Below are 17,332 nucleotides of genomic sequence, written 5' to 3'. Positions count from 1 at the left end.
AAGGAGGGGCCGCTGTCCTGTCAAAAAAAATACACTTTTTTTTTTACCTCTGGTGACTTGGACAGGGAAAGGAAAATAACATTCATCTTTACCCATCAAACTGTAATTACATATGCATGAATAACAATTCATATCAGATATGTTAAAAAGCCTGGAATAATTATCTGAGGAGTAATTTATATTTATTTTATTTTTTGTCATTACCATGACAAAAGACCGATCATTTGTTATTGAAGAACACCCCTTTCATTTGAAACAGCACCTATATGCTATTTTGGTGAACAATTGGAAGTATATCGCACCAAAAGCTTGGATTTTTAAAATACTTAATGTCAGGGATCAATCAAATAAAAAACGTACAGTATATTTACTAGCATGTGTTCCAACCGTTTGCTCTTTGAGAAGATTGACACCAGATAAAACAACTATGAGGACAGCTAGCCCAGAAACGCAAACAGTTCATTAAACAGAAAATACAAATACCTAGAGGCAGAGTGTAATGAGGGACTGACAAATTTCCCCTCCACCCTCTTGAGCTGTTCCCTTGTGCACACATGGCTGCTAGTATAGCATTATGTTTAATTAGCCATTTCTAGTTTCAAACACTGGGCTTGACACGGGTTAAAAAATAAAGGGGGGAAACGACATTTAAAAAGCTTAACTAATTTTTACCCTGCGTCTGATAGTTCATAATTAATGCGATTATTTATATATATATATATATATATATATATGTATACACTAATGTCCCAAGTGTGTGGCCAGTTACAAATCTTTGTTCATGACATACCATTCAAATTATCTGGAAGATATTTACCTTTTTAAATATTCCATGTTTTCATTTTCGTAAGCGTACTTGGCCAGGTTCTTACAACTTAATTTACACAACGATGCTTTGTGAAATGGAAACATGTTCAATAACTTAATGTTGTGTGTACTTGGACAAAGTAATTTTTTTCATTTTCTTAATTTTATCTTAAAATATCAACTGAAAAGCTAATTTTTTATCTTATATTTTAGACTAGTAAAAAAGGCCCACCTCCCTTTCCATTTACGGTTAAATGTATTAACATTTGATATTAAAATGAAATGAAAAAAAAGCTTCTGCAGAAGGTATACGTATGTGCTGAACTTAAAGGTTAATAAACCTCACCTACTGAGACATTTTCCAGAGACTGACAAGGACCAGCACTCACTCCCCCCATCATTGGGGGAAGAGGTGTGCCGGAGTGGCATGGTGTTAAAAGGAAGCCAAGACCTTTAAGCAGGCACAAGTATCACAACAGCGTCTTAAATAATGCATCTCTGCTCAGCACGGGGTATAAGGCACGCGCTCGCCATCAGAGTCGGCAGAAAGGAAAACACACACTGAGCCTGTTGTCTCTCAACTTCATTGCTTTGTTGAACATATACAAATAGGGTGAGGTTGTTCAATTAAGCAAGTGTTTTTTAATGCATTTGAAATGGTATCAGACAAATACAGAACGGCTTTGGGGGGATCGTCACCAGGAGGGTATCATTTGTGCCTTTGTTTTATCGCGGTCTTTGGTGTCAGCGACTCCTCTGCTTCTGTCTTTGGTGAGCGAGAGTGTGCGACTCTACGTTTCGTCAGAGGCTCCTTCGAGTCTTTGCGTCGCAGGGAAACCTCCTTTAGAGATGGGTACACAAGCGACATATGTGAGCGGTCGCCTGGTGTGTGTTCTCTCCCTTAATAGAAGAGCAGCAGTGGCAGAGGAGCCGGAGCCTTTAGATATCAGCATGAGGCCTCTCATTAGCTCACAGGTTGGTGCTTCGCTGCCTTCCACGTGCGCGCCATTGTGTTCCACTTCCATGGAAAACCCGAAGGAGTCTGCTATTCGAAACACAAATAAAAAGGTGAACAGACATCCAGACAAGGTGATGTACGAGCCGGGGATGTGTTGAAACAAGGAGGAGGTGAGATCTGTTTCGAGGGATCCAAAGAATATCGGCTTCAAAAAAGGGGGAAAACCCCAACAAGGTCAGAAATGTGCGCTCTCAAGTAATCCATTTAATTCGATAAAATGGTTAAATAGGCATCATACGAGTCTATCAAAGATTTGGATAATAAACTGTGAGTAAACATGATTCATCTCTGGGGGGTAATACCTGGCTGTTTGCAGCGAAACCAACACGGTATTTTGATAGAAGCCTTTCATGCTCATGCCTCTGTGATACTGCGCTGTAGTACCCAGTCAAAGTCATTTCTACGGCTAAGTACAGCTGAGATCAGTCGATATGCCTAACAACTGCGCCCACAAAGCGAGAGGCCATGAGACAGCAAAAGGAGACAGGGAGGGAGGGATCGCAACTGAACTCCAAACAAAAGAGCAAATTCAAGGAGAGCTTTGATTGAAGATGCTCCACATACCTTTTGAAGGCCAGGGGATCATTTTCCCCCGTTATTTTTTCTTAAGGCATGAGGGCCCGATTAAACCCGATATTAAAATGTGGTGGTGCTGCTAATGAAAAATCAAAGGCCCACTTGCCCCTCCTGTGCCCACATTCTTCGATCTCTACTTCCCTCCTTCTGTCGTCTTCACTCGGGATTCTTTGGCCCGTGGTTGTGTGAGGAAGGAAAGAAGGAGTAATGTTATAAAAAAGGAAAGGGAGGTGGGAAAAAAACAAAGAAGGAAGGAAGAAAGAACGAGAAAGGAGGGAGGCAGGGACCAGGGTCCTGGTGGTGCAGAAGGGAGACAGACAGCAGTGGTTGGAGGAGGAAATCAATAGAACAGAGCCGTCGGGGAGGTGGGCCGACGGGGCAAGGAGGTAAAAGAGGAGGAATCGGCACAGGGGCCCCGGCTCCGATCACAACGCTGGCTTCTGGCGTGCAGTGGGGAATAAAGTGGGCCTCCCCGGGTCAGCACCAGAGAAAAAGGTGAGATTAGAGGAAAGTGGAGGAGGGATTTTCACAGAGTGAACGTGGGAAGGGTGGGAGAGATGCGAGTTGGAAGATGACGAGGAATGAAGAGGGGTGTGAGGTGATGTGCCGCGATGGATACCTGGAAAGCCAGGGACCAACCGGCCCATTAGCCTGTGGCTACCTACATATAGTTCAGTGAACTCCTTGCAGATAAGAGTTCCTCTCCCATCAGTCCTCCCAGATTTCTTTCTTTAACTCCAATTTTAACTCGTCATACATTTGGTTTATATATCCATTAGGGCTGTGTATAAGAATCTGGTGATATGATACGTATCACAATGACGATACAATATAGTGCCATACTGTAGGAACAGCGATATATTGTTTTTTTTTAAGAATTTAATTTAATTACAAAACCATCAAAGCATAGTTAACATTCAATGCTAGCACATGCTTAACATCAGCCATATAAGATGCACTTAGAGTCAGATCTAGGGAAGAAGATTTTTGTGGAGGAAGCTGGTCCACATGCCCGGATTTTACACAGCAGATCACATGGCTCTTATTGATGCCGCCATAGTCTTGCTTTGTTTTACAGCGGAACTGGGCGAAAACATCAGCTTTTTCGCTGGAGCCTGTTGTATCCTTCTTTTTACTGCCATTTTGTCAGTTTTGTTGTTCCTTTCGCATGGAGGACATGACGAATGTTGCTAGTAGTAACTAGTGGTTGGAGGCTTAATTGCAGCACACAAATGTATAAACACTGTAAATATGTGAGTGTTAATTAAGATATAAAAAATAAATATATATAAACATATCTATATTTTATACACACACTATTGAAATACAAATCATGAATTAACTATAAATTAAACTTCAAAGAAAACATAAAAAATTATATGGGTGCAAGAAAATATTGATATAAAAATATATATATATTATTTATATACATTTATATTTATTTGATAGAGAGCGACACACAAAAGTAGAAGAGTTGGGACTGTTAAGCCTGCTCATGTGCACACCAGTCAATGAATAAGCGGAGGAGACTATCTCCTTCAGTGCTGGCCGTTTCTTCTAATGTGGCCATTGTTGCCTGTGAATGGCACCATTATTAGCATGAGAATAGAAGAGCACACATAGGGACTTAGCTTGAGTATTAACTCTATATATTTATGTACACTTTTCTATTTCACTGGCTGGAACCTATTCAAATGCTGATGAGTGTAGCGGCCGAAGCCTTCCGAACATGTGGCCTCATGATCTGCAGCAGCTTCCGGAGGGATTTGTCTAGGAATTTGTAACATTGTCATAATATATTTTCTATGAGGAATATTTACCTGAAACAAGGAAGAAATGAAGTATACATTTCATGTGTGAAGAATATAAACCAATAATTGCTTGATTAATTCATAGACAATTGTATTTACAGCTAAAAACCACGCTAGACTGTTTTAAACTGTCTAAACTGAAAATTAACAGTTATAACATAATTGTAAAATTTGTTGTGGGGCCAGTTAAAAAAGGCATTTTAAAAAATGCCGATGAAAATGGGTTGCTTGCTTCTTATCTGATTGAGTCAAGTGCAGGAGTAAGATGCAGGCTGAAGTTTAAAAAACAAAACAACCACAAAACGAAATAATCATTACACAATGAGAATCCCTTTGCAGTGTTCTTTGCATTCTTTATACTCCAAGTGAATATGAATGGATTCATTTGAGACCCACTTTATCTCCACTTAAAGTAGCCAACTAAAATTCAATTGGAAGATGGTAAATGACTTTTCTAAACAAACAAGAACAAAGCAACAATTCAACACAGATAACCCAACAATTTATTTTATACAATGCTTCCATGATCTTTTGCTTTGTGTGACTCATGATAACAACAATACTGTTGAGGCATCCCTTACACGCAGTAAAAGGATAAACTAGGTAGTCTTTTCGCCTGTCCAAGGGTTTATATTCTCATTGTGGTAATATTTGCAGCCTTTTAGGGAAATTATTCATTTTATTTTTGTTTTTTGAGTTTTCTCTTATATTTCAACCGTAAAATACAGTAATAAGCGATAAGTACTTCATGGCATCCTTGAAAATTATCAATGATTGTACATAACCTGTGTTTGACAATGACAACATGAAAATGAACGAGTGATGAATCTATTATAAAATAAATCATAAAAAAAGACATACAACTATTTGAAGGTATATTTATTGGTTGCAATGTTAAGAACATATTCTGAAGGATTAAATTGTGAATCATAAATACGTTTAGATTTCTTTTTGTGTATATCTGTGTCAATGTTTTTACAATTTGGTCCCTCAGACCTTAAACACATACATTCATGTCAACTGGTGATTTTGCAAAACAACCGTGTTTATTTATCTATGTATGAATGGATAATGTTTTGGCTGAAAACTCACTCACATCAAAGTTTTAACAGTTCATATTGTCAAAGTCCCCTCTAGCACACCTCACGATTCATATTTTGTCCTTTAATATATGAAATAAACATAAATAAATACTGCTCAAGTAATTATGATGACGAGATATTACCAGCATCCATTGCTTTACCCAAACAAGCAAGGGTCCCATGAGGTAACGGCCAATTTCGTAGGAAGGTAAACAAAAATGAATAATTGTGTTTTTAAGCGACGAAAGATGAGCCACCATGTTTAAAGAGTGCCAAAGGAGTACAGACAAATGCAAACGGAACACATGTTCTTCAGTTTGGAGCAAAGTGCAATAATTGTAAAAATTGGGTGCTTTGTATAGTTTCAGTGGGCGACGAGGTATACTTTATCATTTGAAAAAGCACTTCAAGAAGAACTTCTGTTGTGTGAAAGGAAGAATTGTGGACGATAAATGCACAAAGACTCAAATCGACACAAAGAACAAACAAGTGCTCCACAGTGATAAGAAGAACACAGATGAATCTCTAGGCAGGAGTAGGCTGATGCTCTAATGGCGGCCAACCTCTGGGATAATTGAGAAAAAAAAAACAACAACCTTAATTCATCTTTCACAATGTAACTCTGATCAAGGCCACAGCCAGATTCCACTGCAGGCTTCAAAAGCACAAGAGAAAAGGCAAAACTGTCGGTGGCTGCGAGCACAAACACGATCTCTTTCTATCCGGCATGCTGCCTCATTAGAAACACTTAGGATGAGAAGGAGCGACTAAGTTTAATTGTGTCTGCCGTGGTTGGAGTGAAGGGGGAGTGAGCCGGAGTTAAAAACATGTAAACACATGGCTGCAACTCTAAGGATACGCAGTTAGAAAATAAAACATTTTACACCTTTTCTTGACTTCTTGCAGACATTCTAATTAAAACCTAAAATACAGACAGAAAAAAACAGAGCCAATGATTCATAATACATTTCATAAATACTTTATGAATTCCTCCATACTTAAGCCGGTCTGGCAAAAAAAAAAAAAAAAGAGAAAACATTGTCACCTATTCTAGTACCCGGTTGTCAGCACATCACTGGGGAGTGGGTGTCACATGTCACTTCTGGTTTACACTACTGCGTGGGACAGGCGCCGCACACAAACCGGGGGTAGGACAGAAAAAAAGAACAGACGGAAAAAGTGACGAGAAAGTGGAAGGGGGGAGAAAAGGGAGGGAGGGGGAAGGAGAAAGGGAGCGTTATCATATCATCGCCCCGATGTCTTTAGATTTTCTCCCTTATTATCCTTAGCCCCCGCTCGCGCCAGTCACTCAATCACGCAAGCCCTGAGGACAGCGAGGGGACCTGGGAGGGCCTTTGCTCGGTGGCAGTCTCAGCCAGACGAGCGTCTGAAAGATATACTGATCGCTGTCACTGTGTATGGAAGTGCGACACTTTGGAGGGGCCGGGAGAGATAAGCCGGAGAGGAAACGATCGCACACAAGGATAACGGCCAAATTTGCACACAGCCGAACAAAACTTGCGCTCCAGGCGTGAATGCAGATTTACGTCCGTACAGACAAGTGTGAACTTAAAGAAGGAGACGAGAGAAGGGAAGGTCCGCTTACAAATCACCGTTATAGCAAACATACTTCAACGAGAACTTTACTATTTAAAAAAAAAGATCTGAATTTATTTGAATTAAAAAACTATAGATAATTCAAATGTTTATTTTGATTTTTCACAGAATACATGATAATTATTAGTTTTTATGTTTAAATATTTCATACAATTGACCTTTTTTATTAATTTTAACCATTACTTTTTATTTTTAAAATGAAGAAAATGTATAATTTACCCATGGCATTTGCATAGTTCAGTTACATTTATCGTTGAAAAGGAGATTTCTAGTTTAATAAATATTACAATCATTAAAAAAAATGTTTAACCATATGATCACATTTATACAAATGCACAAAATAAAAAAAACAAATGTCATTCATATATAAAAAATAACATTAAAGTTACAATTTTTATTTTGGTATCTACTTAAAATATCATTATTTTATTGATGATAATTTGGACTGTAAAATGTAATTAACACTCAAGGATCGGTAGAGTTGTTTTTAGTCTTAGATTTTGTCTGGTTACTGAAAGAAACTTGACAAGAAAGAATCAGATGAGACAAAGACACTAAGAAAGCACATCTCTTTCTTTTTTTTTTTTCTAGAAAAGTCCATACATCTAAACCATTACCAAATCCAGCATGTACTGTACAGGATGATTCCACCAGGTAGTCAAAACATTTAGAGGCAACTACAAACCATGTGCCTTCTCGTGTCTAATAACGATTTAGGGATGGAACTAAAAGGTGTCAGAAACATTAGGATTTGAGGTAAAGTTCCTGAAATAATGATGCGTCATGGGGAGCATGGTTTCACTTTGACGATCACACTACCAGACACCAAGAAACAGCGGGTTTTGTTTGATGGTTGGTGGCTGCAGTAAATAGTTCTTATTGTCAAAAGATAAAGAAAGAGGAGATTTGGCCATTTTAACATACTAACTTCACTAACTTTTTTCTTTTGTAACCTTAGCATTTTTTCTATAAGTCACTTTTGATTTTTGATTTTTTTTTCCAAAACAATCTTTATGAAAGGAAATGCAAGAAAGGGAATGAAAATGAAAGAAATCCAAATCCTTAACCTTTAGGATATTATTCCACGGATAATTGAATTCAGTTAACATGAATGTATTGAATTCATTTCACAATTAAAATATTAATCCCATTAAATAATAAAAAGTTTATAATGTTTGTTTTCCAGAATGACTTGATCAAACAAAGATTTTTACCCTTATTAAGCAAATTTAACCAATAGGTTTTAAATCACATTTAGTCTTCAAGGTCTGTGTTTGACATCACTATTTAATGGAAATCCTTTAACCATCCTTACACATAAAACATTTGAATACTGAAACCTTTAAATGCAGATTAATTTTTTGGGATCAAAAACAACTTCGACATCATCCATAAAGCAATAGACCAATACCTTTTGACCTAGTGCCATGTCTAATTAAACAATGTTAGCAACTACCTCTCATGAAATATGCATCAAGATGGACAAAAGCCTAAAATAATAAATTAGTTTGTCCTTTCCATGACATGATTCTTTAACACAGACATGACCAACTGCTGCCACTCATCAAACTAAGATGGTTTCAGCATGAGTGACCAAAGGCTAATGCACAAAAACATCCCATCTGTGTCCATAACAGTGCAAAAGAGAATCCACTTTCACAAATCCACAAAGAGCCCCGAGTAAGACATGCAGTGCAAAACTTCCAAATGAAAGACGGAATTCATAAGAAGAGGAGATGTGTTTATTTACATCTTCAATCTGCAATGGGCTCAGTGGCAACAGAGGAGACAGAAATCCTTGACAGTCGAGAGACGTTTTATGACGAGCTACGAGTGATTAGACTCTGGTGTCAGTGATGGCTTGTTAAGTAACACGCCATGAAAAGAAGCAATCTGCTTTTGCTGTGCACTGGTTAATTACAACAAGCAAGCCCAAAGCAAACTAAGGCGATTTAAAGTGTACAACATCCAACTCATGTGGGTCTGTTATGTTGTCGGTTTGCAGGAGTCGCCAGGCTGAGAACGTGGGTCAGAAAAACAAGAACCCTTCATGATGGATTACAACGCTGCAAACTCATAATCGCCACAGTGGATTTAGTGTGGGAACCACACTATTGCCATCAGTATAATCAATATAAATCTCCTCATACTTTTCATAATTATCCTTAACTTGCATCTATAATGCTGCATAAAAAAGTTTTTTCATAAACCACTTTGCAAACTTTTAAGTTGGTACATTTTTAAACAGCTTAATTCTTAACAGCACTACTGTCGCGATAACAAAGTTTCCAAAATCTTGTTTTTTTTACTCAAATTCTTTAAAGATTCACCAATAATGATAAGCAAGTATACACATATTTTTGTATAAATTCTGACGGTCATACAAGATGAGTGGCCAAAGGACAACAACTATGAATGATGGCACCAAAGTATCTCATATTCATGTACAAGAAAAAAAAAGTACAGAAAAGCTTAGTTCTACTAAATGGTAGATGTAATCATGTCTACTCATCTTTTGGGGTTGAGGGATTTTCGGAACCTTCAATCTTTGTGTGTATTGTCAATCCCATAATAGCGTTAAAAATCAACATCAATCATTACTCACATGTCCTCACTCAAGAGCAAGAACATTTCATTCATTTATTCAAGCACAACCTCAAACGGAACTTCTGAGCATGAAACTTTTCACCAATAACAGCACCTTATTATAAAGATCATGTTGGACCTCATCGTTCCAATAGGAACACGCAGAAATGAATAATGTTCATGCGAAAAAAACCATTTACAAATGATTTTGAGGTAGAAAAGTTGGAATCGCATGATCCTGATTTGATTTAATAATGAATATGTCACTTAAAGACTCAAGAGAGACGTCTCCTGATTTTATCTACTTTATTCTCAGCAAAAGACAAAGCACTGTGCAAGTCAATATTGTGTTTGCATCCCTGACAGTAAAGCGCTTATGCCATCTATTTTATGATCAATTGTCATTGATTGCCGCCTTAACCCTACGGTCATGAACTGGAGGTCATCGCTAACAAAAACATACAGTAAACCAAGAATAAAATTTGCTGTAATTCCATCTAGATAAAGTAAATGAAGAAAGCTCTCTTTTCAGTTCAAATTAAGTTTCCTCATTAATCTGATGTTGTTAAGGATTTCAATGTTTATGGATGGAAATACAGGAACAGATTGAGTGATTAAACCTCCAGAAAATCTTTGGCCGGAGATCAGGTAGGCTTTAATGAGAATCTTAAGAACAAAGGATTAATGTGTATAAATTAAAACGTGTAATGATATACTGTAAATGTTTAGAGTTGATGGTCATTGGTAAAGCGGAAATGATCTCAAACACCCATCTGCCACTCATATCATCCAACAACAACCATTCCACATCAAATAAGCCCATAAAACTTTCTTCTTTTTTTTAATCACCATTTAACATGACACTCAGCTTAGATAAATAAATAAATACAAACATTTAAAAGTATAACGTTGCTACAGTCCTTGAGTCTTTTACAAAATGTATAGTATAGATGAAACCTACACACAATAAACCTCATCTTCCGTAATTGAATTATTGGTATAAACAACATTTTTCTATTGTATTTACCTCAGTTTTGACGGGCAAACAAACTGCTCAAGATTTGAAGGTTAGGCATTAATTATTCAGCGTGGACGACGCGAGTCTTTAATCAAAAGAATTCCTCCGTCCACAGAAGCAACTTGACCACGACTTGATCTCAAACCAGCGACATCTTGAGAGAGAAAGAGAGAGAGATTGCTCTCCTTTTTATCTTTGGCTTCACTAAATATTGAAAATGAGGAATTATTAACCACTTAATTATCAATAATACATTAAGATAAACAATTGTGACCCTGGGCCACAGGTTGTGCAGCACATTTAAAAAAAGGGGTTGTTTATGAGAGTGAACAGGAAAATGAAACCTTACAGTTTCTGTCTTGGAAGAATTGAATTAAAACGAAGTTGATTTTACACATGATCTGTGTTCGATGGCTTTAAAAATGCTTCTCTATAAGGACAAGTAAATAAGGATGGAGAACCAAGTCAATGACCATGTGAAAACTACTTTTATTTAGTCCATAATCATAGTGACAGTGACTTATTTATAAGTGAATTTATCATTATTGTTTATATTATTGAATCCCTTGTTTAAGCAGTCATATAGCAAACTATCAATATCGTGCCATCTTTACTCCAGTTGCTGAATAGATCAGTGATTTGAAAAACAGATTTACTAAAGAATGTGTTTATATCCATTATACAGACATCATTACATTAAGATATATTTAGCTAAACAGACTCCAAGAGTTGGTTAAGTTCGCTACATGAGAGATATTCTCACAAATAATGAAAAATTACGATGGAGAATTATCATCATCCACTGCAAGTAGAATAGACAGACGCAAGAGATTTATATATTCCAAAGAAGCGTACCATTTTCTTTTTTTTAACCAAAGAGCAGGAATGGTAAACTGTCAAAGATTCTGAGAAGTAAAAAAGGTTTACATCTGTAACTATATAAGAAATGTATTTTTAATTGTATGGTAGCCTTACACAACCAAAATAGTATTACCCATAATGAGCTTTAAAAAAAACATTTACATGGCGTGGAAACAAAGACTTAAAAAAAATAAAATCTAATTTTCAAAATGATTAAACAGATATTTGAGACCACACATCTGCTTGAGACATCTAGACATAAAGTAGGAAACACGAGAATCCAATGGGAGACAATTGTCTTTTTGTGTTCTGTAGTCTTATATTTGGAGTCGAAGTTAAAGAGGCCAAAGGTGAAGGAAGAAATGAAGGCACTGGGTAAAAGGTGAAGACGATCATTAAAGTAAATGGATGTAATAAAAAAGGTTGTTACTATTAACCAGGTGAAATATAGGCTAAGACGGAGTAGATTTGTTTCATCGGCCCATAATGGAAAATAACTTGACTAAAAAAAGCATTATTAAATCAGTACAATTTTTTTAACAAAACAAATCAAAACAGACAAAAAAAGAAAAAGAAAATCTGTTTTTTATGTTATGGTTTCTATTCACTAGGTTTGTGGATTGCATCATTATTATCAACTTCTTTAAGGATTAATCCTATACATTTAAAAAATCTGAATAAGGGTGTTGAATAATAATAATAATAATGGGTTTTACAGTTGTATCTCATGTTAATTTGTTTAGTGTTTTATTGTGATTGTTGTTAAGTGTGATTTTTAAAAATCAAGGTCCGAGACCGAGTTGATCAAAGCACATACTTTATAGTGGTGTTAAGGCCTGCAGTAAACATTTTACTTAAGTATCGTTTTGATTTTCTGGAGTAATCATTAGAAAATATTACTTACTTAACACCATAATTCACAATATTAAATTATATTTACTATTGCTGTCATAGAACTTAAGGTACATCCAGATAAATAAAAAATACCATCACATTTATTTTTCCAAGAGACAGAAATACAGCATCTGAATAAATGTATTTATTTTATAAATAAATACAAAAGTTATTCAGTTTTTACTAAAAACTGGCAATTTTCACTTGATCAAAATGATCAAATAATTCAATGACTTCACAGGGATATAAAACTTCTATCCAATTAAATATTTATTGAATATTATATATGATCAATAACATTACCAACAAGTTCTAGATTATTGTGTCGACCAAAATAAATCCAAGGTGATCTAAGATTACTAACCACCATCTCTAGCAGCAGAAATCACGGGTTTGAGAACTGAGGCTTTAGTTAAAAATCTTAGGTAAATTGGTTTGTTTCTTTCCATGTGACGCATGTGCTTTATCTACTGGTAGATCTCCGTCCACCTACTGTGTACCACTGTTGAGTCCATTCACAAATCAGACTGTCCGATTAATTGTTAAATGGGTAAAAACATGGCCTTGAACATGTCAAATCCATAGAGCAATCGCGCCATCTAGTGGGGAACCAAAGGACGAGCAGCACTAGGCTAAACAAAGACAAATTAGTAAAAGAGAAAAAGCGTTTGCGAATAAATTACAACTAATAAATATAATAATAATAAACTAAACCCTCATGCATATTGTGACTGACTGTGAATGAAAGCTGATCTAACATGAATGTGCTAGAAGTCAAGATGGCAATAGTTTTGTAAGATGTTTACTGACTCCTTCAAGAAACATCTTAAGACGTTTTTATTTGTTCAGGCTTTTGCTTGATTTTCTGGAACTCCTGTTGTGTTATCAGTTTTATCTTGCCCTTTAAAGTATATACTTTATTGATGGTTTAATTCTTTATTTGTTATCCTATTATGTCATAATAACAATTTCCACAACTCACTTTTCCCTCTGAGTATTTTCTTTGTAAAGTTACTTTGTTTTTAGATCATATAAATTAATCTTGGATAGTATTCTAAACAAGATAACGTTGTAAAGTAAAAAGGTGATGTAATATAAGACAAAGCTGAACTGTGTAAAACATGGGTGGACATGTAGAGCCCTCCTACATCCTCCATTGGGAGAGACGAGCGTTTGAAGAAGGATTCTATTAAATTAAGCCTCTGCTTGGCCTCCTCTTTGCTTGATCAAAGCCTCTTTTAAAAGTAATAATAGAGGCTCATTACTACTCCCTTCACTTAAAGCAGCTGACTCGAAAAAAAATAATTTAATCTAGTTTATGACACGTTTTGTCGCTCATGGTCAAGCCGTCAACACACCAGAACCACATCCACGACAAGCTTCCGCCCAGACGTCCACCTTTGTCACGCGTGTTTTGCAAGTTGTCTTTCTGGATGAATTGATTCAGGTTGCTCGGGTCATCGCGGGCCCAGTCTGAAGCAGAGCAAGAAGGAGGTCTAAAGCTGGCACACCAGTGGTAGGAAGACTTCAAACCACGGGCGAACGGGAGGATGAGAGAGCAGGTTAAGGGGGGAGACACCCGCGGGACGCCTGTAGAGGATGGAATGAGGGGGGGATCGGGTAGCGAGGGAGTAGAAAGGCCTTGATATCCACAGAAAGCACAACAAAGCTGGGGCTTTTTACATTAAAAAGAGAGGAGATTGCCTCTTTCCCCCCACTAGAAGCCTTTCGATCTGAGTGTCACGTCCTCTCTGGGCCTGCAGGAAGTAAGAGGCTGAGCTATAGCATTTGGCACATCTGAGGCACGACCGAGGGGGGTTGAGGTCTCGCCTTTTGGATTCTTGCATCAGATTTCCACAAGGCCAGATGCATTAGACGTGTGTGTTCGGTGATTGTGGTTTACATGGTGGCTGATCACACCACAGGTAGAGCTGTTCCAATACTGCACTGTGTGGCCTTTTCACCTAACAAATGTTAGGTCATGATACATCAGGCGTTATTTGAAGGATTTGGGGGATACATCAAGTTCAACTACACAAAACTGCACACAAATAAACATGTGCGTGTATAAAAAGTGTGTTATGAAATGCCCAGGTATTCAGAGATTTTTTGTTATATAGGTTAATGTTGATGTAACATTCTGAGCAACAGTCAACACATGCATTATGTATTAGTAATGACAATTATTCAATACATATTAGCAGCAAAATGCAATTGATCCTCAATAAAACCAGGATAACAGTTGAATAGATGTGGTAGGTGAAGCGTTCATGAACTTACAAAGTCCTTCTCCAGCTTGTCCAACTCTTGCTTGTAGCTCTTCAGCCTGCTGTTGTACATGGCTCGACTCTGGATGGGGATCTCCCGCACCTCAAGGTCCATCTGCTCCATCTTAAAGAGAAGAAAATATCTGGTTTTACATCCAGGCCTTTCCTGCTTTCCTGAACACTTTGTCAGACCAACCTGTCAGTACTGACGGATCTTGAGGGAACAAGAGGGAAGTATGGAAGTTTGTGTTTATATTGATTTTTTTTGTTTATTTACTGTATACAGAGTTCTCAGTGTTTTTGGAGAAAGTAAACAATAATTAATGTTGAGTATATATATATATGTTTTATCTTGAATCGTGAAGGTGCAAGAGAACTTTTAATTTGCAACAAACTTGTAAAGTGATTCTACATGGTGCAAACAATGCTGACGGTGAAAAAAAGTGACTTGTTGTAAGGACAACAGTCGTCGGGTGGAGCATAAATCCAAAAAGTAGATGGTCCTGTTGTAAACTGAAGCACAGGTAGTGGGCCGACACAATAGGTGACCTATAACGTCCACGGCGGATTACGTTACTCACTTATTCTCTGAATTAATCCCTCACCTCTCCATGACAACGAACAAAGTTGTGCTTCTAGTTACGGCGGTGAGCTATATCGGGACTCGACAAAACTTTTCAGGAGTGAGCAACTTCTGTATAATAACGTGAAGCTGATGGTGAAATAAAGCTGCTCGCATCAATCAGCAGCGATAATAGATACAACGCTGTAGGCCTGTTAAGCAGATGCACACGCGATCAGAAATGACGGCTCCTGCGTTGAAGTGACACGTGGAGGCCCGTTGTTGTCACAGTGAATCAAGCAGAAGTACATTTGATATGTGGCAAGACAAATCTTTCTGCGGTGGATTTGGGAGAAACTAATCACAGTGGCATAACAAGACAACTGCAACAACAATTTGTCTCTGTCAGTCGACTCTGCTCTGATTTAAACAGCAACATGAAGGCTCCCACCTCGAGATAATGGCTTGAAATGTGTCACAGGGGTGTCACTTGGTAGCAGATTACTGAAAAGTAATTATACAAGTAGGGAAGCCTCATTGGCGGCATGTCAGGCGTCTGTGAGAGCGTCTGGATGTCATTTCACCACCAGGATAATGCCGCTGATCTCGTCTATTCCCTATTTTTACAAATTCATTATTTAGGAAAAGGAAAGCGTGTGAAAAATTACTGATCAAAGACGTACCAACTCTCTGACTTCTTCAAGCTGTTTGTCGACATTTAGAACCAGCTGTGTCTTCTCCTCTGAAAGGTAGAAAAAAAAACAAAGACATATTGATCAACCGACAGAGCAACAGCGCTTGATGACAACAACCTGACTCCCCCACAATTGTGGGAGAGAAGCAGGGATGCTGTGAGAAAACAACACATGAGGACACATTTGAAGATATATTTACACATTCTCTCCACACGGCGAGGCAACATTTGATGTCTCTTAGTTACCGGCGTCTACGAGGGCTTTGTTGGTGTCTGTCGAGGAGCAGAGAGACACCTCATGCCAGCTCAAAGAGAGAGGAGGTGTCAACTTTGCTCACCAGCTAGAGTCTCAATTTTGAGTCACACGAGGTTCTGTAAATCACCATCTAGACATTTTTTGATGCAACACCCATTGAAACTCATTAAGCATTACCAGATAATTCTAGAGACGCAGGTGTGTCGAACACTTTGACAGGCCACATGTCTTTATTGAAGCCAACGGTTTTAACTTTCCCATATGTGTCATGAGCACAGCTTTCTCAGCTGCAGAATTTCATTTCCATCAGACTGACACCTGGAAATGCTATGAAAATACAACCTGACATGTTGATAACGGTTTGTAGAGAAGCTAAGCTTCAACATGATGCTGGAAGGCAGGGCTCGCCATTATTTTAGAGAAGGATTTCCTAGGTTGTTTTAACCATGCCTCAGACATCATGGTTATATGTGAAAAAGATTGAATTTCCTGTCATTCTACGTAAAAAAAAATGTCCAGAGGATTTAACGCGAGGAAACCGAGGATAGTTTTGGGAAGACTGAGAGAAGTTGCGATCAATGTGTGGTTCCTCCCAATTGTTACACGATATAAACCTGCTCCTCAGACCAGTTATTTGGAACATAAAAAGCCTGTTGGAGGTGTGGCAAAATTTCTTGCCAGACTTAAACAAGTCCAGTTGCTAGAAAACTCTCTGGATAATGATGACCAGGACCAACACAGACGTTTTGTGATGGGAAATACTACCTCAATTCATTAAGCCAATGGTTTTATTTAATTTGTGTCTGTCATTTTTAATTTTCTTTTTTATATACACTAATAATCAGAAAAACCTACTTATGTGTATTGTTAAAATATATTGAAAAATAATCAGCTTGTTTCCTTTTTTTAGGCTACATGTGAAATAGTAAGCTTTGGTTTCCATTCCAATCTTTGAATTTTCTAACATACAAATCTACAATTTCAGCACAAATAGGTTTAGCTTTACAAACGGATTTGACCTCAGGGCGCGAGTTGGGAAAGTGACAGGAGAAAAAAGACTGATTCAAAAAGAACAATAACTTGAGCTAGTAAATAACATTTAAAGCGACCTGCATTATGATTATAACCTTTGCAGCTGTCTGCTAAAGCTACAAAAACTGACCATCATGTGAGAGTAAAAAGCATCTGAGCAAGGAAATTTGTAAACTCATGGCAGTTCCAACTTTGACTAAAACTACATGAAGAAAGGGAAGTCTAATGAAGGTTGATTGAACCCATTTCAT

General features: G+C 37.5%; 1 protein-coding gene across 4 annotated transcripts in view; it reads right to left on the bottom strand.

The window, feature by feature from the left end:
* vti1a (vesicle transport through interaction with t-SNAREs 1A) overlaps positions 1 to 17,332 on the bottom strand; it is a 117,893-nt gene that overhangs the window by 95,929 nt on the left and 4,632 nt on the right. For all 4 annotated transcript variants that reach the window (XM_087792786.1, XM_087792784.1, XM_087792785.1 and 1 more), the window contains exons 2-3: positions 15,783 to 15,841; positions 14,551 to 14,661 (exon numbers count right to left, since the gene is read on the bottom strand). In XM_087792786.1, coding sequence (XP_087648912.1) covers positions 14,551 to 14,661; positions 15,783 to 15,841 — 170 coding nt within the window. The remainder of the gene's footprint in view (positions 1 to 14,550; positions 14,662 to 15,782; positions 15,842 to 17,332) is intronic.

This window comes from Callionymus lyra, chromosome 6 (genome assembly GCF_982586985.1).
Source record: "Callionymus lyra chromosome 6, fCalLyr1.hap1.1, whole genome shotgun sequence".
In the NCBI taxonomy this organism is placed as follows: domain Eukaryota; kingdom Metazoa; phylum Chordata; class Actinopteri; order Syngnathiformes; family Callionymidae; genus Callionymus; species Callionymus lyra.
This window is presented reverse-complemented; position numbering and strand designations above follow the sequence as displayed.